Consider the following 24,861-nt stretch of genomic DNA (forward strand, 5'->3'; position numbering starts at 1 on the left):
CCACTCGAGTGCACCCCTTGCGGCCGATAGGAAAAAAAAAAATGCACAAATTAACCCCATCACTGCATAAGCCGAAGGGTTGAAAGCGTGTGAACAAAAGTCGTGGCTTATAGGCTGGAAATTACGGTACTTCATTGCACGTTCTCTGTAACATCCCAAAACATGTTGGGATCATGAGAAAACAAGCACCGACTATATTATTAAAAAAATCTTCAATTTAAAAAGTCAGAATTTTGTCCAGCAATTTTTTTTCCCCTCCATTCAGGCAAGTTGAAATGCCATTGATTTGTTCCACCCCCCCAAAAGAAATCTTTTTGATACAGCTCTTGTTTTGAATCACATTAGTGTTTGCGTTGTCTGTCTCTCTCTCTAAACAAATTCAAAGCCTTTTGTTGACACATGAAATGAAGAGGATCGAAATAGCCAAGTCAAAGGTTGTAATTTTTCCTTGTGGTCATTACAGGAAATATTGATCAAGCACAGTACTGTGAGAGAATAAAGGGAATCATTGAACTGCTGGGAAGTAAACTCTCCCTGGACGAACTCTCCAAGATCTGGAGGATACAGGTTAACATTAGCGTGCACACCTACTTGTGTTGTCATTCAAACTGGGTACACACTGTCCATCTCATACTGTCTGTTTGCAATTCAGGCCGGCCAGTCCTCAACGGTGATCGAAAACATTCACACAATCATCGCCGCCGCCGCGGTCAAGTTCAGCTTCGATCAGCTCACCCACCTTTTTGTGCTCATACAGAAGGTCGGCGACACTGGAGGATGAGTGGCGTCAACTAAATAACGTCGTCCTTCGACTAAAATGTGTGCGACTGTCATTCAGAGCTGGGAGGTGGAGAGCGATCGCGTCAGGCAGAAGCTGCTCAGTCTGATCGGGAGGATCGGCAGGGAGGCGCGCTCCGAAACCACCACTGGCAAGGTGAGTCGCGCATCTGTCTTTCATTAGTCAAGCAGATGGACTCGAGTGTGAGCAGCCGGTGAAAACTGCATGTTTCAGGCTTGGTTTACAAGTCTGATTTAATACCTACAATGTTCTCTCGCTAGATCACAGTTCATCATTTGTGCCCTTGTAATGTCTCAAAATGTTTGAAGCTATTATGATTAAGGTGAGAGGAAGCAAGAATGCGTTCCCTCTTATTTGTTGGACTGTGCAAGTGAGTGTTATTGCATCCTCAAAGTGATGTTATATAAGTGTCTTTTTTTTTTTTTTTTTTTTTTTTTTTTACAGCAAGGTAGTGAGAACAGGTGGTATGAAATATACCGTAATTTCCGGCCTACAAGCCGCGATTTTTTTCACACGCTTTCAACCCTCATGGGGCTAATTTGGACATTTTTTCTAGCGGCCGCAGGGGGGCACTCGAGCGGAAAAGGTAAGAATGAGACCGGCGGAATATATATGTGCCGAGGAAGTGACTTTTATCGGTCCGTTAGCTTGTTGCTGCTGTGTTACTGGCATGTCTCGATCTTTACCGGTAAATTTGATTTTAACCGGCACTGTTAGCGTTAGCGCGGTGCTAGCGTTAGCGTTCTGTGTACCGTCTTTCTTTGTAAATATCTTGTTTGAATGTGGGTTTCAATGTGGGTTCTGCGGCTTTAACACAGCTGTGACATATGTATCTACCAAATGATATTTCCTTTACAAATGTATTCGGTGAGGCTTATAACCAGGTGCACTCTGTAGGCCGGGAATTACGGTAATAGTTTTAAAAATGCACAATAGTGTATAAGATGTTCAGTTTTTTGATGACATCAAGCTGGCATTTATGGGGCACAATATCTACCACCTGTACTTTAATTCTGCAGTTGCACTGGCAGATATCTGTTCTGACAATATCTGATAGTTTATTTTTTTTTTTTTTTTTTCAACTTTACACCGCCATGACAGAAAAATATCAAAATTGTCACAAAACCACGCAGCATGAATCCAGCCTGATATACTAATTGTGTGCATGTGCGTTGCGTTCAGGTGCTGGAGGTGCTGTGGGAGCTGGCGCACCTCCCCACGCTACCTACCAGTTTGGTCCAGCAGGCACTGGAGGAGCACCTGGGGATCTTGAGCGACGCCTACGCCGTCAAGGAGACCGTCAAACGCAACTACATCATCAAATGCATCGAGGACATTAAGAAGGTGGGCGAGGAGTAGCCGTGTGTTCTTTCTTGCATGTTTTATTTTTTATTTGCTCCTTGAGTGTACACTTTTACTATGCGGTTTTTTTATGGTTGTAAAGTTGAGGCGGCTCAAAGTTCAACGGGTTTTGACGGTTTTACACCGAGCAGTACGTTTCTTCAGATTCTCGCTACCACGTTCAACTGGAGGTGGCACGTCCCTGTTAACTGCGCTTAGGTTTCTTTATGCCGTGATATGTGCGAGGCTCCAGCATACATACAAGTTTTTTTTAATATTGGAATCAAATGTCAAAGAAAATATTATAAACAGAAAGAAAATGATTGAGTGGACTGATATGCTTTCAATATGATGCCTCAATTATTACAATTATAGTGTACTTCAAATCCACTACCCCCCCTGAAATTAGGCTCCTTAGAGTTGTTGGTCCTGTCTCATGGAAGTAAGATTCTATTCACCCTCACCCCCTGACAGCGAGGCCATTCAGCTTTTGTTACCATGACTACCGGGTGTTGGGAGTAAGCGAGTGTATAACGATTCCCGAGGAGCTGACGCTCGGAAGAAAAAACTGCTTCCCGTGTAGCCCCAGTTCCAGTGTATTTTCCATTGCGGAGGCAGCACTTCACCGCCAAACCGGAAAATTGCACTTGTGATTTAGTCTGTGGAAGAGCCACGTATGAGGCAAATCCAGCTCACAAAAATTGGACAATTTGCTCCATGTATCAAAAGCTAAGGCTGGTTAAGCTGTTACCATGACTACAGGGGGGGGGGGCGCTAGGGTATTGCAACCAGGCTTTACACAATCAGGATTTTTGGTGCCGATCACCGATCAGCAAGTTGAAACAAACAGTAACCGATTACCAATCCGATCAGGCAACGTGTGTATTTCTTCATTTATTGTATGTACTTGTGAACTGTATGACTTGTTCATTTGTTGTATATATCTCTGTACATATACAGGCAGTCCTCGGTCTACGACTTGAGATCCGTTCCTAGAGTTGCGACTTAACTGGAATTTTGACTTAAGTCGGATTCCACCATTAAAGTCAAAATTTACATCAAAATACTTTGTATCAAAAACAAACGCATCGAAATAAACAAGATGATGTAGTTAGCATTACTGCTGAGAGGTGGACTGAGAAGAAGAAGGGGAGGCTGTGCTTAACTGTTGCGAAGGAACCTGGTCCTCAATCCTCTCCATCTCGACAAGTATCAAAGAACCTTGTTTTGTGATCGTTGTATCCGACATAGGAACGGAACCCTTCATCACATGCACTAAAATACGGGATTTGTCTTTAATAACGGTCGACCAACTGAAGCCTTGGTGGTGTTGGTGTCTCTCCTTTCTCCAATCTTTTTTATTATCTTGAGGTTCATTTCCATGGTAATGGATTTTCTTTTGGCTGTAGAAGCATAGCTAAAAGACAGCTTTCTTGTTTGGGGTGATAATGTTAAAAAAGGAGGGCAAAAAGTGCGAAGATGCTCCCGACGTACAAACACGGACAAGCATTGGCCAGACAAAATGGCGGACGGGCGTTGTTAAGTTGAAACGACTTTGGTCGAGACCGTCTTAACCCGAGGACTCCCTGTACTGAGTACTGTGACTTCAGAATTATTCTCTAGCATTTTAGACAAAATTTAAAACATCAATGAGCTCTCAGGGACATTCAGGGATTGGCCACTGACAGCTTAAATTTCAGTCAAATCAACATTGCAAAATGACAGAAATAATGGGTGCTAACTTACTGTGATTAAACTACATTATTACAGTTAAATTAACAAATGCTGTTAATGACACACTTACTCTAACTTTATAACTGTCCCAGCTATATGTATGGGTGTTTTCCAGTTTGTGTCCATTGGACTTTGTTTTTTTTAGCTTATCTGTTTGCCACTCTACATCGCTTAAACACTGCATGCTCCTACCTGTGTGCGTTCTTTAGATGCCCGATCAAATTTCTGTTGTGGCATTTGGACGTTCCCCACGACATACTTCAGTTGTGCATAGACTGCAGATAACTCGTGTTGTTTGAGACACCGCAAAATAATCCCTCGAGGACGACTCATTTTTGAAAAAAAACTTTTATGGGCCGCCAGATCGTTACAACACCATGCCGCAAGACAATTGACAAGGCTAAAAACAAACTAGCTTTTGGATTCATATGTGATGGCGACGCAGAATTAATGCCTTCTGCAAAGCTGATTGACATCATTGATGACTTTGGCAAATTATGACATGAAAGCCAATTAGCATTAAATGCTAATTATCGACCGAGACTGATCAAACCGATCATCGGTGTAAAGTCTTAACTGCAACAAAGTGAGAGGCCATTTGTTTTCAAACAGACCAGAATATGAAGGGAAAAAATGACAGTTGAAGTGTATTTTCCTAATTATCCATTTACAAACGATTGAAAAGACAATTTCAATTTTCCATACGTCCCCTTCGCGTGTTACTTTTAGTGGGATTTTAGAACTTCTTTTCTCTGTAATTTTATTTCCATGCCGCTATTGGATTCAGCAGAATAATGCTGATAGAATCATTTCTTTGTGTATCTATCTCAGCTCCACATAGCTGACTTTATTATTTTATTGTTCTTTAGCCCGCAAACAAGTTGAGACTCAGCCAAGTAGTGCTCTCTGATCAATTGTTTGAATATTATGCCTACTGCTCGTGGTCTGCCGTTTGTCATCCCTGGCCTACGCGAGTGTCTTGCGGAACGCGATGATGTCCTCATACTTTGTGTGACTCAGCTCCAATGAAATGTGTGCTGTCCAGACTCAAGAGGACCAAAAAGGCAGCGACAGTCAAAGTTCTTTTCTCACTGGCTCTTGGGGAAAGAGGAAATCTGTGTCAGTGAAAGTAAGAGAAGATGACTGATTTTTCTTTTTTTTTTTTTTAACCTTGTTAAATTCCACCGACTTCTCTCGTCTTCAATCTTGCTGCTTCACGCCTACCAACCAATCACCGCGGAGGGTCGGGGGGAGTGGGGTTTTTCATTGGTCACAGATTTGATAATCTCACCCTTGATTGTAATCTGAGCGAACTCAACCAGGTGTGTGTTAATCTTGGGTTTGGGACTTGCTACTGATCGCGCAGTTGTGTTGATATCTGGCCTTGTGGGAAGAGGCTGCTGAAATGGATGAAGGTCCAGTACTTACTTGCTGAATGAGTGGTCATTTTATGGTGGGTGTTCTCGCACGTTTGCAAAGGAGTCCAATCAGAGCTGTGGATCTGCGATTAAATTTTAGAAGTGGAAGTAACATATTTTGCACCCACGGCTCTGATTGTCTTCCTTACATGGAACACGCTACAAATATCCAAGGTCAGCGATGGCAAACCAAGATGCGATGATTAAAGGCCATCACAGTCCTTTGGTCTTGTAGTTTGTGTTCCTTCATTCAATATTTATAGTGTTCTCCTCTGATGGTCTGCGTTTGTTCGTCTGTGCGTGTGTACATGTCAGGCTTCCCAGCCGAGCAGCCCTCAGGCGGTCTGGGTGGTACCCGCTCTGCGTCAGTTGCACGAGATCACCCGCTCCTTCATCAAGCAGACCTACCAGAAGCAAGACAAGGTAACAAGTCATTATGTGCGCATTGCTTCAGAGGCGATAGAACCACGGAATATTAGTGTCGTGAAAGATCAGCTGGTGTCCCGTGGTAAATTAATTTGAGCGAAAAATATTCACGACAAGGACCGTAATTTCCGGCCTACAGAGTGCACCGGATTATAAACCTCACCTGGTACATTTGTAAAGGAAATACCATTTGGTACATACATATGCCACAGCTGTGTAAAAGCCGCAAGTGCCCACGCTGAAACACGAGATAGTTACAAAGAAAGACGGTACCCAGAGTTTTCAAAGTTTTAATACCTTAGCTTAGTTTAACATAGGAACAACACGGTAGCATGAACAGGGCTGGTTAAAAAAAAAAAAAAAAAAAACGCGGGAGCTACACAGTAGCAACATGGAAGCACAACACTAACAGACCCGGCTTAAAAAAAAAAATACCTAAATCACTGAGACGCGGCAATCACACAGCAGAAACACGCTAGCACGGCACTAACGCTAGTGCGGCGCTAACAGGGCCAGTTTAAAAAAAAACATACCGGTAAAAATCACTGGGACACGACAGTAACACAGCAGCAACACGCTAGCACAGTGCTAACAGGGCCGGTTAAAAAAAAAAAACAAAAAAAAAACATACCGGTAAAAATCACTGGGACATGGCAGTAACACAGCAGCAACACACTCTGACAGCGCTAACACTAGCGCAGGGCTAACAGGGTCGGTTAAAAAAAAAAACACAACATACCAGTAAAAGTCACTTCCTCGGCACATATATTCCACCAGTCTCACTCTTACCTTTTCAGCTCGCGGGCATTAGAAAAAATGCACAAATTACCCGCATCACCGCATAAGCCGCAGGGTTGAAAGCGTGTGAAAAAAGTCGCGGGTTATAGGCTAGAAATTACGGTAATTTTTTTTTTTTCCCCATCTATGCCAGCAATTAAACATGCTAAAAAAAAAATCATCTGTTGTCATCTATTTTTAAGGGTACTGTTGTAAAATAAGTTTGAAAGCGTCTAATCCATTACATCATTACAGTTTTGTTATGTAAAATATGAGCTGTGGCTGCATAATGGTTGGTAAACAGTGCTCCAGACCACATGTTAAAGCAGCAGCAAGCGCTAGAAGCCATTAAGTGTAAGGCCGTTTTAACCAGCTAGAAGCGAAAAGAGAATCTGATTACGCTGCATTCCATGAAAAACTGTTGCGATAAACTCCGAGCGTCCAGTGTACCCGTTCCAGCTGTATCTAGTGGTGCTTGGCAACAGTGTGGAATCAAGAAAAGTGGAATTACTCAAAATGTTACATTTAATCCTCCTGTTATGTTTGCGGGTCCAATTAACCCGTTCATAACTCTAGCAAACAATATTTTTCTTAAAATTTGTAACAAATGCATTCTACTTGCCCAGTTTTCCCTTATAATGATATTTGAAGAAAAATACAATTTACATTTTTGGGTGATTAAATGTTGACTGTGACCCATGAATTTTGTCCTTCAGAGCATCATCCAGGACCTGAAGAAGAACTTCGAGATTGTCAAGCTGATCACAGGTTCCCTCGTCTGCTGCCATCGACTTGCGGTGACCGCGGCCGGAAACGGTTGCCTGTCGGGCTCCACCATGGTGGACGGAAGATACACGTACCAGGAGGTCCGTCTGTGCTTTTCTTTCTTTAGTTTTACATAGTTCCCTACAACTGTACTTATTCTGGGACCCGTGTTCGCCTCTATTTTCAGTATCTGGATGGCCACCTGCGCTTCCTGGCCTTCTTTCTTCAGGAGGCCAGCCTCTACCTGGTCTGGAACAGGGCTAAGGAGATCTGGGAGTGCCTGGTGTCCGGCCCAGATGTTTGTGAACTGGACCGTGAGGTATGCATTATGCAAATTGAATGTTTGTGAATCTTTCTCACTCGCTCTCGCTCTCACTCTCGCTCTCTTTGTAGCCTACTGCAGAGAAATATGTTAGAATAGTACAGGACACGTATGAGAGCATCAGAACAACAGTGAGGTGTGCCGTAGGTGTGTCAGAATAATTTAAGGTGGAGGAGGGACTGCATCAGGGATCCGCGCCAAGTCCCTCCCTGTTTGCGGTAGTAATGGATAGGCTGAGAGATGCGGTTAGACTGGAATCCCCTTGGGCTATGATGTTCGCCGATGATCTTGTGATCTGCAGTGAAAGCAGGGAGGAAGTGGAGGAAGAATTAAAAAGATGGAGGCACGCACTGGAAAGGAGAGGAATGAAGATTAGCCGAAGTAAAGCAGAATATATGTGCGTGAATGTGAGGGGCGGAGGAGGAAGAGTGAAGCTCCAGGGAGAAGAGATGGCGAAGGTGGATGACTTCAAATACTTGGGGTCAGAACAATGGAGAGTGTGCTAAGGAAGTAAAGAAATGGGTCCAAGCGAGGTGGAACAGTTGGCGGAAGGTGTCTGGTGTTCTATGTGACAAAAAAGTCTCCGCTAGGATGAAGGGCAACGTTTATAAAACACTGGTGAGGCTGGCCATGATGTACGGATTAGAGGCGGTGGCACTGAAGAAACAACAGGAAGCAGAACTGGAGGTAGCAGAAATGAAGATGTTGAGGTTCTCGGTCGGCGTGAGCAGGATTAGAAATGAGCTCATTAGAGGGACAGCCAAAGTTGGATGATTTGGAGACAAGCAGACGAGAGAGCAGACTTCGATGGTTTGGACATGTCCAGATCCAAGACTGTGAGTATATTGGTAGAAGGGTGGTGAGGATGGAGCTGCCAGCCAAAAGACCGAAAGGAAGGCTAAAGAAACAGTGGATGGATGTTGTGAGGGAGGACATGAAGACTGTGGGTGTTGGGAGGATGCACGAGGTAGGCTTATATGGAAAAAGATGACACGCTGTGGCGACCCATAACAGGACAAGCCGAAAGGAAAAGAAGAAGTTGGTTGAACAACTTAGTTGCAATTTTGATTGTTACCACATTTTGTGCATTTATAGGAAACTTAATATCTCAACATGAGCCAAAGTCTGTACCCTCTTCAGTTTGGATGAATTCATGATATGTTTCAAGAATTAAAAGGTTGAGTGAACTGTAGTTTGTCAACTTCCCCACTAGGGTGTGCAACAACACTTAACATTATGTTTTCATCAACTGGTGAAAGATTTGCAAAAATTAATCCTAAACTGTTTGGTTAATTATATTGGAAACACTGTCCTCATGCATTTCTAGATTAATGTAGGAAATACTTTTTTTCTTTACTTATCCGCACATGAACTTTATTTACCATACTTTAATAGAAAGCTTATTTCATTATATTCTTATCCTTAACTGTATTATTTACACTTTATATGACAGATGTGTTTCGAGTGGTTCACCAAAGGCCAGCACGATCTCGAGAGCGACGTTCAGCAGCAGCTCTTCAAGGAGAAGATACTGAAACTGGAGCCTTATGAGATCACCATGAACGGTCGGGCGTGCTTTTTATTGACCTCATAATAGAGCATTTGATGTGGCTCCTAATATCGTTATATGTCCCTCAAGGTTTCAACCTGTTTAAGACCTTCTTTGAGAACGTCAATCTGTGTGATCATCGACTAAAACGCCAAGGAACTCAGCTGGTCTGTCTCAACTGGAACATTTCTCACAATTTCATAAATGAGCTCTCCTCAGTGTTGTGAAACGGTGTGATTTCAGTGTGTTGAACGCCTCGACCTGTCAGGGATGGACTTTATCTGGCGTATCGCCATGGAAACCCCTGATGAAGAGATAGCCAATGAAGCGATCCAGCTTATTATCACGTACAGCTACACCAATCTCAACCCCAAGATGAAGAAAGTTAGTGCGAATATCTCTTCTGTACTTAGCGTAAAGGGAGGGTTTAGATATACATTCATCCATTGCTGGCCTGTTAAACCCTCGCTGAAACTCTCCTGATCGACATTTGTTTCACTTCCATGCAGGATTCAGTATCTTTGCACAAAAAATTCATCGCCGATTGTTACAAGAGGCTAGAGGTGAGTGGTACGCTGTGCTGCTATGACAACTGATTGTGCTTTTTTTTTTACACATGCTCCTATAAACAGTTTTTTTTTTATGTTGATATCAGGCAGCCAGTTCTGCCTTGGGTGGGCCTACGTTGACGCACGCTGTTACTCGAGCCACAAAGATGTTGACGGCCACCGCCATGCCCACGGTGGCCACATCTGTACAATCACCTTCCAGGTACAATTTAGGAAAATCCCCGGTCAACGTCAGAATTAGATCGTTATATTTTTGACTGTGTTCTTCTCCAGATCCACTAAGCTGGTCATAATAGAAAGACTGCTGCTGTTGGCTGAACGCTATGTCATCACTATAGAGGTAGGCTCCATGTTTTTTCAATAGATTTTGGTCAATGAATACAAAATTACAAATGTTTACCGTAATTTCTCAGGTGTAATGCGTCCTGAAGTATAATGCGCACCCCCAAAGTAGACCTAAAAAAATCAGGAAAACCCTTCTACCGATGTGCAATGCGCACCACTAATTTGCTGCTACCCATATGCTCAAAATATTGGGAATTATCTATTTATATTTTGTTACGTTTGTACTAACGAAAAAAAAAACTAAAATAATTGTGCACGTGCTGATATAGCCGTAATATAATCTCGGGACATGCCCAGGACACCCTTGTCCTGGTTCCTGTATTTGTCAGAACAGAATCTCTCAACCAACTAAAATAATTGCTCAATGATGGCATAACATTTTATTAATACTGTTGATAATACATTTTACAGTCTTTAAAAATATTAACTTTTTAACACTGTTTAACTTAAATATTTTAATACTGTTGATAACACATATTACATTCTTAAATAAATAATTAACACTGACGTTTAAAAAAAAAAAAAAAATTGCATTAAATATTTGCACATAAAATGTTCGTGCATAGTGCAGCTTATCCTCTACATTACACATTCATCTCCAATCTGAAATATATCCACCGTAGCTACCTTTGGTGATTTGGTCCAGTTCTGGTGCCTCCTGAATTCATGAACCATGATCCTATTTTGCTCCCACGACATGTCATCCTCTGTGCCATCCATGGCGTTTGTGGGGAAACATTTTTTTGACAAGATTTTGATAAGATTTCAAGCTGCTGACAATATTCCCAAGGGTCAAATTCCTAAATTTTAATCAGCTACTGTGAATCTTCTTAAGACTTTTTGTCCACTCAAAAACTTCTGTCTAGTTCTTGGCAAAGCATTGTTTCCAGCTGCTGTTTCGACCCCATCTGGGAGGAAGTAATTTTTTTTTTTAAACTAACACACACACACTCGCTCGGTCGTTAGGGAGTCCTTGCACAGACAGAACAATACATTACATAAGCACAGAATTAATGATAATTCAAATTTGATTTGGGAATACTAGCCATTTGAAATGTTCACGGTGGGGTTTCTTTTCTGTCATCCAATTCATCTCCACAGGATATGTATTCTGTTCCACGCACTATTCTACCTCATGGGGCTTCGTTCAACGGGCACCCTGTCACTCTTCACATCACCTACGAGTCAACCAAAGACACGTTCACCTTAGAGGTACCGTCACGGCTTCCCGCTGTGCCCTCCACACGTTTTTATCGATCAGCAGATCAGAGTAAATCTCTCTCTCTCTCTACTTCCTTCTCTCTCTTTTGTCCCCACAGACCCACAGCAATGAAACGATAGGAAGCATCCGGTGGAAGATATCCGAGCACTTGAGCTGCCCAGTGGATAACGTCCAGATCTTTGCCAATGATAGTGTGGTACGTGTTTGCATTTTCAATTACAGGAGCTGCGCGTTCCTCTTGTTTGTGTTTAAATGTACTATTTTTATCTGTCACTCCCTCATTAAAGTATCGTACTCCTCTCCCAGTCATGTGTTTCCCCTGAAGCCAATGTCAATTCTAAGTTGTCTTATCCATTTGGCCTGAAGGGCCTACGGAGTGGCAGGGGAAACACCACCTTATGCGACATCCCTGTTTTTTATTTATTTTTTTCTCTCATTCGATCCCTCCGCTGTCCCTTCACCACGTGTTAGTTGACCATGAACCGGGACCAGAAACTGCTGTCCCAGCTCGGCTTTAGCGACGAGCAGAGCCTGACCGTGAAGAGCTCGGGCACCGGCACACCTTCGGGCAGCTCCGAATCGTCGGCCTCCGCCTCCAGCAGCTCCAGCTCGGCTGTCTTCAACTCCGCCTATGCCCTGGAACAGGTACGGTCTGCGTGACCAGTGATGAAGGTTTTATCTTCCACACTTTTGTTTTGGTTCTCATGCGGGTATGTGATTTGTCTCTTACAAGGAGAAGTCGCTGCCCGGGGTTGTCATGGCGCTGGTGTGCAACGTGTTTGAGATGCTTTACCAGTTGGCTAACTTGGATGAAACCAGGTATTTAAAAAAAAAAAAGTAAAAGCGACACAAATGACATAATTCCTTTTTCTGTTGTGCGTGCCATTACGATTGGAAGCAGTACAATACACTCCATTCACATATAAGTGACACCAATATATTGTTTTTTTTTTTCCACACTTCACAGTGGATAAAGAATATACCGTAATTCCCGGCCTATAGTGCGCACCTGTTTATAAGCCTCACCCAGTACATTTGTAAAGGAAATACCATTGGGACATACTTACGCCACAGCTGTGTAAAAGCCGCAAGTGCCCACATTGAAACCCACATTGAAACGCAAGATATTTACAAAGAAAGCTGGTACACAGAGAGTTTAACGCACTGGTGTCAAACTCAAGGCCCGGGACCCAGATGCGGCCCGCCACATGATTTTATGTGGCCTGCGAAGGCAATTCATGTGTATCAACTTCCATGATTTTTGTTAAAATTTGAACCAAAATTTCAAACTGTCATATAAATGATTACGAGATATTGCGAGCATTTTTGTGTTACCAAACATTAACAATAGTTGAAAAACGCATTCTGATTCCAAAACTAGTTAATGTGTAAATATGATGGGCCAATGAAAAATTTTCCTGGTTTCAGTCATAATGGCCCTCTGACAGAAACTGTAACTACAATGTGGCCCACAATAAAAATGAGTTTGACACCCCTGGTTTAATGCTAGTGCCGCCGGACTAGCGCCATGCTAAAGCTAACACCGCACTAACAGGGCCAGTTAAAAAACAAACATACTGTGAAAAATCACTGAGGCACGGCAGTAACATGCTAGCGCAGCGCTAACAGGGCCGGACCGGTAAAAGTCACTTCCTCGGCGCACATATTCCACCGGTGTCACTCTTACCTCTTCCGCTCGACTGCCCCCTTGCGGCCGTTAGAAAAAAATACACAAATTAGCCGCATCACCGCATGAACTGCAGGGTTGAAAGTGTGTGGGGAAAAAAAGTCACGGCTTATAGGCTGGAAATTACGGAATGTCGATGTATGAATATTGCTGTATCATCTGTGTGCTTCTATTGTTATTTGTATTCAAATACCTGAGAGCTCAGGTCGGCCAACAAGAGAATGCGTTTTCTCTCCTCCCAGAATCACACTGCGTGTGAGAAAGCTGCTCCTCCTGATCCCAACAGATCCCGAGGTGCAGGACGCTCTCGACAACTTTGTCCCGAAAGAATCCAGTGTTTGGAGCCATCAGGTACGGTACGAATGCGGGGTGGACCTGGAATAACCACAGTTGATCAAATTTCTTATTTTTTAATACTGTGTGGTTCATTCAAGAATCCAGACTCCTTACTCTTCTTCTGTCTTGTAGAAAACCCTGTTCACCCTGGGCCAGGGTACGGGCTCTCGCTCACCATCCATGGGCTCTAAGCAGCAGCACCAGCCCCAGCCCAGCGCCGCATCCATCCTGGAGTCCTTATTTAGGTCTTCGGCCCCTGGCATGTCCACCTTTCGAGTGCTGTACAACCTGGAGGTACTTAGACACATTTGAAAACCAGCCCCAACATACCCTGAACATAGTAATAATGCAGCAGCTGTGTTTAAAAAAAAAAAAAAAAAAATTGACAAACTTTATTTTATTCAGTTTCCTCGGTTTTCGAATAAATGGGATTTCGATATTTTTTTTGAATGAAAATCAGTACTCGAACGTCCCTGGAAAAAACCCGTAAATAAAATATTGCGCGCGGCCGGACCGGCTGACCCACGACACGCTTTGTTGTGAATTCCCACGCCGCCGAAAAAAAACGGGAAATCACATAATGCACGCGGCGGAAGCGGCTGACCCACCCACGACAGGATTTGTTTTTGTGTGTTTGAACGTCCCTCCGGAAAAAAAACGGAAATGACATAACACGCATGGCGCAGTTAGCGCACATTTGTTATTCTGTATAACGCAGCCTCTGTACACAGACGTGTCCCAGTAGTGACTGTTATTTTTCTTATGGAGGACTACCGTATTAACCCCCAATCATGACTCCAAAGAAGGCAAGTTGCTTTTTTAAAGTTATTCTGCACTTTTGTTAATATCAAAAAGTTTACTAGGCTGGGGGCCGAGTCGCTACAGTTACAGCAATGCACTCCCAGCCTAGTGTACTCTACTACTAAAGCATACATTTTAAGTAAAAAGTAAATATATTTCTTAAATTATTTTATTATATAAAGTATTTAAACTATACATGTATTCCTACTATCCAGTTTATTATCAGGAAAAGCTAAAAAAATGCTTTAAAAAGAACTAATTCTTTTAGACTTGGAACGCATTATTTCTTTTTCCATTCATTGTAATGGGAAACATCAATTTGGTTTTCGAACTATTCACTTTTCGAAACGTTTTCTGGAACGGATTGTGGTCGAGAACCGAGCCGTCACTGTACTATATTTACTTTTCAGAGTAAACTGGAAACACCTCTCTGTATGATGTAGTGCATCGCCACAGCACTGCAAACTACAACCATAACATATTATTCAATTAGCAGTAGCTCTTGTCGTAGATGTTATTATACTATGCAAATGTACCTAATGTGTGTACGTTTAACCAAATAACGGTTTTCCACTTCCACCTCAGGTGCTGAGTTCTAAACTCATGCCCACTTCTGATGACGAGATGGCAAAAACCAGCAGCAAGTCCTTCTGTGACAACTTCCTCAAAGCAGGAGGCCTTAGGTAGGACACATACGGTAGCCATATGAAAATACTTAATACGGGGGGAGTACTTAGATTACATTAGTTCTATTGTTTCAGTGGCATTGTAACCTGAATTTCTTTGGAATTCATCACATGCCATAGTCACTAACCTACCGTAATTCGCGGCCAACAGAGCGCACCTGGTCAAAAGCCTCGATAGCTAGCGTTAACGCCGCACTAGCGTTAAACTCTTTCTGTGTACCGATGCTTATAACCAGGTGCACTAACGCTAGGGTTGAAAGCATGTGAAAAAAGTCGCGGATTGTAGTCCAGGAATTATGGTATGTTAGTACAGTTATATAGTCATAGTTATACGACAGTGAAACACCGTTCAGACCCAACTACTAAAGGTGAAAATCCGAGGACCCCCTGTACAAGTGTGTTCTCTTCTTGCCCTAATAGTAGTCTTTCTGTTCTCCTGCAGTCTGGTGGTGAATGTTATGCAAAGAGACTCCATCCCATCAGAAGTGGACTATGAGACCCGACAAGGCGTCTACTCCATCTGCCTTCAGTTGGCCAGGTGCATGACACAGTCAAACACACAGAAGTCGCTCACAGGGAATTGGATTTCCTGTGCTCAACTGTTTCTCGGTCGCAGGTTCCTTCTGGTCGGCCAGAGTATGCCCATGGCGCTGGATGATGACGTGATCCGGGACGGAGAGGCACTGTCGTCCCGGCCGTTCCGCAACAGACCCGGTACCGGTCGCCAGCTCTCTCTCTGTGCGACGCCGGAGAAGTCCTCCTACAGGCAGATGTCGCTGTCTGAGCGCTCATCCATCAGAGTGGAAGAGATCATACCCGCCGCCCGTGTGGCTATTCAGGTGAACCGGGTTACCCGCAGGCCGATTTTTGAAACGTGAACGCTCACTGCTCATAGCGCATGGCGTAAGCAACTTCAGATGACCAGCAGCACAACACGCTCCACACGTAACAATGTACTGTAATTCCTGGCCTACAGAGCGCACCTGGTTACAAGCCTCACTGAGTACATTTGTAAAGGAAATACCATTTGGTACATAGATACGCCGCAGCTGTGTAAAAGCCGCAAGTGCCCACATTGAAACCCACATTAAAACACGAGATATTTTCAAAGAAAGACGGTACACAGAAAGAGTTTAACGCACAGGTGTCAAACTCAAGGCCCGGGGGCCAGATGCGGCCCGCCACATGATTTTATATGGCCTGCGAAGGCAAATCATATGCATCAACTTCCATAATTTTTGTTAAAATTTGAACCAACATTTCAAACTGTCATATAAATGTTGATGAGATATTGCAAGCATTTTTGTGTGACCAAACATTAACAATAGGTGAAAAACGCATTACCCTTAATTTCTGATTCCAAAACTAGTTGATAAATTCAATGTGTAAATATGATGGGCCAATTAAAGATTTTTGTGGTTTCAGTCATGATGGCCCTCTGACAGAAACCGTAACTACATTGTGACCCACAATAAAAATGAGTTTGCCACCTCTGGTTTAACGCTAGTGCCGCCGCGCTAAGGCTAGCGCCATGCTAAAGCTAACACCACACGAACAGGGCCAGTTAAAAAACAAACATACTGTTAAAAATCACTGAGACACGCAGTAACACGCTAGCGCAGCGCTAACAGGGCCGGACCTTTAAAAGTCACTTCCTCGGCGCACATATTCCACCGGTCTCACTCTTATCTCTTCCGCTCGAGTGCCCCCTTGCGGCCGTAAGAAAAAAATACACAAATTAGCCGGATCACCACATAAACCGCATGGTTGAAAGCGTGGGGGGGGGGGGGGTCGCAACTTATAGGCCGGAAATTACGGCCAATTAAAGATTTCCGTGGTTTCACTAGCCCCGCGTTAGTGGCTTGCATGTCTGAGTGATATTTACCGGTAAGTTTTATTTTAACTAACCCTTTTAGCGTTAGCACCGCACTAACGCTAGTGCTAATGCTAGCACCGCGCTAAAGCTAATGCTAATGCTAACAGGGCCAGTTAAAATAAAACTTACCGGTAAATATCACTCAGACACGCCAGGAACACAGCAGCAACACGCTAGCACAGCGCTAACAGGGCCGGTAAAAGTCACTTCCTCTGCACATATATTCATCCCGTCTCATTCTTACCTTTTTCGCTCGACTGCCCCAATGCAACTGTGAGGAAAAAATGCACAAATTAGCCGCATCACCGCATAAACCGCAGGGTAGAAAGCGTGTGGGGAAAAAAGTCGCGGCTTGTAGGCCGGAAATTACGGTACTCTAGATCGGAACGTGTGCAACCCTCTTTCAGCAACATATTACGACCAACATCTGTGCTCCCTCTCTGCTGTAGACCATGGAGGTGGGTGACTACACCTCCACCGTGGCCTGTTTTATGCGACTAACCTGGGCAGCGGCGGCAGGGCGACTGGATCTTGTAGGCAGCCCGCAGCCCATCAGGGAGACCCACACCTCATTTCTATCTCAGGGAGTGCGCACCAGAGTCAGTAGCACAGGTGAGAGATAATGTTGTTGGTTTATCCAGATGTTGATCGCGAGAGGCTTGCAAGTAGATTTGGGGGGAGGGGGGGGGTTCTGGGCACCCGTTAGTTACATTGAAAAGATTTCTAGGATATAGCACAGGTAATGTTTTAGTATCTAACTATAAGTATGAGATTGTGATTTACTTTGACTTGATTGTAGTTCTAATGTTAGACTAGTCCATATATCTAAATGCAACTTTATATCTGCGGGCATGACCGACCACACCCGTCCATTTTTATTCAAATGTGAGTGTCTGAATATTTGGCACGCAGGAAGTAACTGCAGCTCCAGCAGCGAGGGAGAGACCACGCCGACCGCACTGCACGCCGGCATCTGCGTCCGGCAGCAAAGCGTCTCCATAAAGGACACCATCATCGCCCGCGAAGCTCTGTCGCTCCTGGTCACCTGCTTGCAGCTCCGCTGTCAGCAGCTGTGTAAGAATGGAGCCATAAGTCACATTCGCAATCACGCACCTGTGATTATAATTCTTGCTGTCTAATATTGCCATGATCTCACATATGTTTCTTTTTCTCTCTATAGCCTCTTTTTACAACCTGCCCTGTGTCAACGACTTCATCATTGATGTGCTGCTGGGATCTCCCAGTGGAGAGGTAAACTGCAGTTTAGGGAAACCCATAATGATTTGGAAAAACAATAAAGTTTTGGAAACACTAGCATAAAGCATTACCGTAATTCCCAGCCTACAAAGTGCACCTGGTTATAAGCCTCACCCAGTTAAATTTTAAAGGAAATACCATTTGGTACATACATAGGCCGCAAGTGCCCCCATTGAAACATGAGCTATTTACAAAGACGGTACGGAGAGAGTTTAACGCTACCGCCGCCGCGCTAACGCTATCCCCGTGCTAATAGGGCCGGTTAAAAAAAACATACTAGTTAAAATCACTGACACACTGCAGTAACACGCTAGCACAGCACTAACAAGGCCGGAACGGTAAAAGTCACTTTCTCGGTGCATATATTCCATCGGTTTCACTCTTATCTTTTCTGCTCGAGTGCCCCCTTGCGGCCGTTAGGAAAAAATGCACAAATTAGCCGCATTACCGCATAACCCGCAGGGTTGAGGGCGTGTGAAAAAAGTCGGGGTTTAGAGGCTGGAAATTACAGTATTTACGGTCTTACTCTCCACTCTCAGATCCGTCGCGTGGCCTGCGACCAGCTGTACACTCTGAGCCAGTCGGACACGTCGGGCTTCGCCGACGTGCAGAAACCGAACTTGTTCCTGCTGTCGGTCATCCTCACGGCTCAGCTACCGCTGTGGAGTCCCACGTCTGTTATGAGGGGAGTCAACCAGCGGTAAGTGTGAGGGAACGTGAAAGAAGCCTGAAATTGATGAAAACGCTGAAAGGCGCTCATGTCCTTGATTCCATTTAACCGTCAGATTGCTGTCCCAGTGCACGGAGTACTTTGACCTGCGATGTCAGCTCCTGGATGATCTGACAAGTAAGTTTAAAAGTAATTGACTGTACATTACGACAGGACGGCCCAATTAAATAAAGGAATTTGAGTGTATTGAAGAGCTCAGATTGAAAAAGATTTCCCATTAAGGGCAAAGGCAAACTTTTTTTTTTTTTAAGGCAATTATTCCCTTTAACGTTGCCCTTCGCCCCCTCTTCCGCTTACCCCATGCAGCTTCCGAAATGGAGGCATCGCATGTCAACACCGCCACAATGCTGGAGGATGAAATCTCTTGGCTGGACAACTTCGAGCCCAGCTGGAGCTCGGAGATGGAGACCAGTGAGGCGGACAACATCCTCCTGGCAGGACACCTGCGACTCATCAAGACCTTGCTGTCGCTTTGCGGCAAGGAGAAGGAACACCTTGGTGAGTACACGTGGACAAAAGTATCGGGACTGCTCACCGTGAGGCAGGAAATTAATAAAATGGAGGACAGTGCAGGTGTTGGCTGTATTATTTGAATGTGGACCTCGCTTTGTGAGGCACAAGAACCTATCCTAAAAGCCTTGAATTTTTTCAAAAGCCGATGGTGCGCCTTCCTATCCGGTGCGCCTTATATATGGATCAATATTGAGCCTTTAGGGCAGCTCCATCTAATGGATGCATAACGTAACCCCAGCCTCTACTGTAGCATCTATTCTATGCGCCTTATAGTGCGGTGCGCCTTATATATGAAAAAAAAAGGGAGTTTTAATATAGGCCATTCATTGAAGGTGCGCCTTGTAGTGCAGAAAATACGGTACCAAGTAAAACTTTAAACTTCCTATTGGCCATTCATTTGCATACATGTCCTGCTCTGGAGGGAATCTCAGTTTCCAGAGTCCTCCAATAGCACTATGAAAAGTCGCTACAATATAGTGCTCATCTGTTTTGAGACTTTTTTTAATGCTGTTTTTTTAAGATCATAGAGGGGTCAGAAAGGTTGCTAAATAGCATATAAACAACCTAATGTCTTGTTAAGGTGGAGAAAAATAACGATTCAGGGTGAACAAAGGCATTTAGACTAACCTTGTGTGTGTCCACCAACCATATTTGTAGATGAGGTTAAAAAAAAAAAACCTATATATATATATATATATATATATATATATATATATGTGTGTGTGTGTGTGTGTATAGTCATATTCTTTTAGTGCATAGCTTTTCAAAATAGGTTTTAATAAATTAATACTCTTTATTTAGCGGTTTCATAATACAGTGACTGTATCTATCTATCTATCCATCCATCCATTTGCCGCTTATCCTCACAAGGGTCAGAGGAATGCTGGAGCCTATCCTAGCTGTCACCGGGCAGGAGGCGGGGTACACCCTGAACTGGTCACCAGCCAATTGCAGGGCTCATAGAGACAAACGGTCACACTCACAATCACACCTAAGGACAATTTAGAGTGTCCAATTAATGTTGCATGTTTTTGGGATGCGGGAGGAAACCGGAGTGTCCGGTGCAAACTTACGCAGGCACGGGGAGAACATGCAAACTTCATACAGGAGGGGCCGGGATCGAACCCGGGACCTCAGAACTGTGAGGCCAACGCTTTCCAGCTTAACCACCGTGCCGCCTAACTGTATATATAAAATTGGTTATTGTACAATTTTCTTATCTTACTACAAGGAATTGTCAGCTATTTCTAGAGCACCTAAAAACACGACTGTCGATATAACAGATTGCTGTATTATTATAAATAAAAAATAAAACGACAGTAATGAGAATAATAATATTAAAATAAATCAAAATAATAATAACAATGAATGAATAAAATACAATACTTATAATACTGTTCCTAATGGGATGCCAGCTCAATGTTTGAAATGGTTTTCCCCTTTTGCGGTTGTTGGTGAGCCTCGGAAACAAACTGAAGGGGTGGGAGAGTTGATTAGTGCTGATACTCAATGGCCGCTTGCAATATTTATCTCAACCCTAGTATAACGCATAATAGAACTCGTGACCCACCTTGACAAGTTCAGACAATGGATACGCACAGGCGCGGTTGTGCGTCACATGACCAGGCCCGGCTTCCTCCGCAGGCCCGTCGCTGATCCAGCAGCTGTTGGATGACTTCCTGTTCCGAGCGTCGCGCATCATCATCAACACCTCCAACTCCACCGCCTCGCTGGCCCCCAGCCACGATTTCCACCCCAAGTAAGCCATTAAATTGACCACACCACATCATAATTGCTTATGATTATATTTTTCAAGTCGGGCAATCAGGCTATAGCGGAGTCTGATTCGAAGAGAGGTGAAACAAAAGGTCAATTTAGGGCTGATTATCGATATGTGTATCGTGTTTACCGAGCTATAAAGGGGTCGGTCGTTCACCTCTTGTGGTCTCCCATTCCGTTCCCCTCAGGTGCAGCACGGCCAGCAGCCGTCTGGCAGCGTACGAGGTTCTGGTGATGCTGGCTAACAGTTCTCTCTCCAACTTGCGGCTGATCACCAGAGAGTTGCTCTCCATGCACCACCAGTCCGATCCGTCGCTCTGTAAAGAGTTTGACGTAAGACGCTGATATTTCACCCTTACTGATAACCGAGCTGCGAATTGACTCTCGTATCTTGCCCTTGCCAGTATCTTCCCCCTGTAGAGAGCCGCTCAGTTTCGGGTTTTGTGGGCCTGAAGAACGGTGGAGCCACGTGTTATATGAATGCGGTTTTCCAGCAGCTTTACATGCAACCAGGGTTACCAGAGGTACATGAGGTGTTCACATATTTTTTAAAAAAACATATGAATTACATTGGTCTTGACGTGCGTGTTGATTGATTCCAAAGGCGTTCCTGTCGATTGAGGACGACACGGAGCAACCTGATGAGAGCGTCTTCTACCAGGTTCAGTCTTTGTTCGGTCACCTGATGGAGAGCAAACTGCAGTACTACGTCCCAGAGAACTTCTGGAAGGTATTAGAAGGACTAAAGAAAAGTGTATTTTATACCCTAATTACTGGACTACAGAGCGCACCTGATTATAAGACTCACCCAGTACATTTTTTAAAGGAAAAAGCATTTTGTACGTACACAAGCCGCACCTGATTAAATGTGTCCACATTGAAACATGAGATATTTACAAAGAAAGACGGTACACAGAGAGTTTTAAAAGTTTTAATAACATATCTCAGCTTTTCTTTCCAAACAGTGCCTGTGACGCGGGAATAACACAACAGCAACACGCTAGTACAGTGCTAACAGTGCCGATTATAAAAAAAAAAAAAAAAAAACATACCGGTAAAAATCATTGAGATGTGGCAATAACACACTAGCACAGCGCTAACGCTAACACAGCGCTGGTTTTAAAAAAAAAATAATAAATTACCAGTAAGTCACTTCCTTGGCTTATATATTCCACCGGTCTCACTCTTACATTTTCCAATCGAGTGCCGCCTTGCAGCTGTTAGAAAAAATGCACAAATTAGCCAGAGGGTTGAAAGCATGTGAAAAAAGTCACGTCTTATAGTCCGGAAATTACGGTAGTTGTTGTGAGGACGGTTAAGTACAATGTTCCCTTGCGTATTTGTTTCACTCCTCAACGACTCGCCTATTGGCTGATTTTTGGGGGAAGCTCCTCGGTTATTTGTTTATCTCCTATATCATGTCATATAAAAGTAAAAATTTGATGGGTGGGCAAGCAGTACAAAAAACAATAATTTGTATTCACACTGTTTAAGTAAATATTACATACTGTAATTTCCGGCCTACAAGGTGCATTTTTTTCAACTCTGTGGTTTATGCAGCGATGCGGCTAATTTGTGCCTTTTTTCTAACGGCCGCAAGGGGGCACTCAAGTGGAAAAGGTAAGAATGAGACCGGTGGAATATATGTGCCGAGGAAGTGACTTTTACCGGCCCTGTTAGCACTGCTTTAGTGTGCTGCTGCTGTGTTACTGGTGTGTCTCAGTGATATTTACCGGTAAGTTTTATTTTAACCGGCCCTGTTATCGCGGCACCAGCACAAACGCCCTAGCGCTGCGCTAATGTTAAACTCTTCCTGTGTACCGTTTTTTTTTTTTGTAAAGATATCGTGTTTCAATGTGTGCACTTGCGGCTTTTACACATCTGCGGCGTATGTACGCATCAAATGGTATTTCCTTTACAAATGTATTCGGTGAGGCTTATAACAAGGTGGGCTCTGTATGTCAGGAATTACGGTGCACGTTTTGATGTGCTTTTAAATTGGCGCATTTTAGATCTTCAAGATGTGGAACAAAGAGTTGTACGTACGAGAGCAACAGGACGCGTACGAATTCTTTACCAGCTTGGTGGATCAGCTTGATGAACACCTCAAGGTATTAGAGTCCGCTTATATGAACCGCGTGTGTCTGTGACCGTGCGTTAAATGTGACTTTTTACTTCTGCCAGAAAATGGGGCGAGAGCAGATCTTCAAAAACACATTTCAGGGCATCTTTTCTGACCAGAAGATCTGCAAAGACTGTCCCCATCGGTGAGTTGTGAGTCGTGAATTATGATTGTGCTCTCAATGTGGCCACAATCACTTTTTTCCGTTATAAAGGTGCATCACAATACATTTCAAATCATGGAAAGCTATTTATTTGCATACAGTGCCTAGATTAAGAGTTTATTTTGTTGCGTGATTACGCTCAGAACTCATTATACTCTCACATGAATCTATTTTTTTTTCAGTAAAATTAATTGAAATGCTCTTAATTTTATTTTATTATTATTATTATTATTATTAAGTACTAGGCCCCGAAAAAAACAAATAAAAGAAGTGGGTGACTATAGTTTACAGCTAACATAACACAAAATTTTTACACAGGGTATTTAAAACAGAAATGTCAGTTTTACTTTTGGAATTGAACTTCTGAAATAGATAAACTTTCTCAAATATTTCAATTTAGTAAGTTCCATATGGAAGTAAATACATGCCACCAGGATTTGAATTTAGAATGCCACTGAAAATTTTAAGTTGTAAAATTCGCATTGTTACTTCAAAGTCATCCGATTTTCAATGGCTGTATTTCACTTTTCGATGTTAATAAATTTGCCATAGAAAAAAATTCAACCTTTAAAATTGAAACACAATATTTTCAGTCTCATGAGATCCAACTGACTACAATTGGCTGTCTGAAATTCAGAGGAGACTGAAAATATTGCGTTTGAATTTTTTTATATGCCGAATTTTATATGGAGAATTTGTTAACATTGAAAAGTTCAACTGAAATTCAGCTAATAAAAATGTGATTACTCTGAAATAATGAGAATTTTACAACATAAAATTTTCTGTGGCATTTTTAATTCAATTCCTGGTGGCACATATTTACTTCCATAGTTCAACCATTATTTTACATATTTCAAAAAACACTTAACGCTCTCCGTTTAGAACAAATGGAAAAGGTCCGATATTTTGGCCTCAAAGTCTCATCTGACCTGACATACGAAAACCGGATTGCAGGTACGAACGCGAAGAGACATTCATGGCGCTGAACCTCGGCGTGACGTCCTGTCAGAGTCTGGAGATCTCTCTGGACCAGTTTGTCCGAGGGGAGGTCCTGGAGGGCAGCAACGCTTACTACTGCGAGAAATGCAAAGAAAAGGTATGTCAACGATCTCTTGCGCAATTGCTTCATTATTTTTGCGCCAAACATGCCCACAACTTTGCATGTTTTCATTTGCGCAGAGGACCACGGTGAAGCGAACGTGCATCAAATCCCTCCCCAGCGTTCTCTGCATCCACCTCATGCGCTTTGGCTTTGACTGGGAAAGCGGACGCTCTATCAAATATGATGAACAGATTCGGGTGCGTATCAAAAAGAAGGATATTATTAGAGCCTCTGAAGATAATAGAGGTCACCAACTTTCCATGTGTGCAGTTCCCTTGGGTCCTGAACATGGAGCCGTACACGGTGTCCGGCATGGCGCGTCAAGACTGCAGCGGGGATGGCGGGGAGGGGCGAGGCGACGGCGCATCCGGAGGCTCGCCCAGGAAGAAGGTCACCATTTCGGAGAACTACGAGCTGGTGGGCGTCGTGGTGCACAGCGGGCAGGCGCACGCCGGTCACTACTACTCCTTTATTAAAGATAGACGGTAAGATGCCCTCTTCATATTCTTCACGTACAGTGTACCTCAACTTAGTACCCCACT

General features: G+C 43.5%; 1 protein-coding gene across 2 annotated transcripts in view; it reads left to right on the forward strand.

Moving 5' to 3' along the window:
- The window catches only part of usp24 (ubiquitin specific peptidase 24), a 58,709-nt gene that overhangs the window by 20,773 nt on the left and 13,075 nt on the right, over positions 1 to 24,861 (forward strand). The window contains exons 12-49 of one of the 2 annotated variants that reach the window (XM_061825851.1): positions 464 to 567; positions 653 to 760; positions 839 to 934; positions 1,982 to 2,143; positions 4,920 to 5,003; positions 5,608 to 5,715; positions 7,212 to 7,361; positions 7,448 to 7,579; positions 9,036 to 9,147; positions 9,222 to 9,298; positions 9,375 to 9,515; positions 9,641 to 9,694; positions 9,787 to 9,902; positions 9,974 to 10,040; positions 11,147 to 11,257; positions 11,365 to 11,463; positions 11,739 to 11,912; positions 12,001 to 12,086; positions 13,197 to 13,305; positions 13,423 to 13,584; positions 14,677 to 14,774; positions 15,220 to 15,315; positions 15,394 to 15,616; positions 17,103 to 17,265; positions 17,566 to 17,727; positions 17,834 to 17,904; positions 18,450 to 18,610; positions 18,696 to 18,757; positions 18,947 to 19,138; positions 20,798 to 20,912; positions 21,121 to 21,265; positions 21,337 to 21,456; positions 21,537 to 21,662; positions 22,945 to 23,043; positions 23,117 to 23,199; positions 24,172 to 24,313; positions 24,397 to 24,516; positions 24,590 to 24,804. In XM_061825851.1, the coding sequence (XP_061681835.1) occupies positions 464 to 567; positions 653 to 760; positions 839 to 934; positions 1,982 to 2,143; positions 4,920 to 5,003; positions 5,608 to 5,715; positions 7,212 to 7,361; positions 7,448 to 7,579; positions 9,036 to 9,147; positions 9,222 to 9,298; positions 9,375 to 9,515; positions 9,641 to 9,694; positions 9,787 to 9,902; positions 9,974 to 10,040; positions 11,147 to 11,257; positions 11,365 to 11,463; positions 11,739 to 11,912; positions 12,001 to 12,086; positions 13,197 to 13,305; positions 13,423 to 13,584; positions 14,677 to 14,774; positions 15,220 to 15,315; positions 15,394 to 15,616; positions 17,103 to 17,265; positions 17,566 to 17,727; positions 17,834 to 17,904; positions 18,450 to 18,610; positions 18,696 to 18,757; positions 18,947 to 19,138; positions 20,798 to 20,912; positions 21,121 to 21,265; positions 21,337 to 21,456; positions 21,537 to 21,662; positions 22,945 to 23,043; positions 23,117 to 23,199; positions 24,172 to 24,313; positions 24,397 to 24,516; positions 24,590 to 24,804 (4,645 nt within the window). The remainder of the gene's footprint in view (positions 1 to 463; positions 568 to 652; positions 761 to 838; positions 935 to 1,981; positions 2,144 to 4,919; positions 5,004 to 5,607; positions 5,716 to 7,211; positions 7,362 to 7,447; positions 7,580 to 9,035; positions 9,148 to 9,221; positions 9,299 to 9,374; positions 9,516 to 9,640; positions 9,695 to 9,786; positions 9,903 to 9,973; positions 10,041 to 11,146; positions 11,258 to 11,364; positions 11,464 to 11,738; positions 11,913 to 12,000; positions 12,087 to 13,196; positions 13,306 to 13,422; positions 13,585 to 14,676; positions 14,775 to 15,219; positions 15,316 to 15,393; positions 15,617 to 17,102; positions 17,266 to 17,565; positions 17,728 to 17,833; positions 17,905 to 18,449; positions 18,611 to 18,695; positions 18,758 to 18,946; positions 19,139 to 20,797; positions 20,913 to 21,120; positions 21,266 to 21,336; positions 21,457 to 21,536; positions 21,663 to 22,944; positions 23,044 to 23,116; positions 23,200 to 24,171; positions 24,314 to 24,396; positions 24,517 to 24,589; positions 24,805 to 24,861) is intronic. The other variant, XM_061825852.1, reaches the window with a different exon arrangement.

This window comes from Syngnathoides biaculeatus, chromosome 7 (assembly GCF_019802595.1).
Source record: "Syngnathoides biaculeatus isolate LvHL_M chromosome 7, ASM1980259v1, whole genome shotgun sequence".
Taxonomy (NCBI): Eukaryota; Metazoa; Chordata; class Actinopteri; order Syngnathiformes; family Syngnathidae; genus Syngnathoides; species Syngnathoides biaculeatus.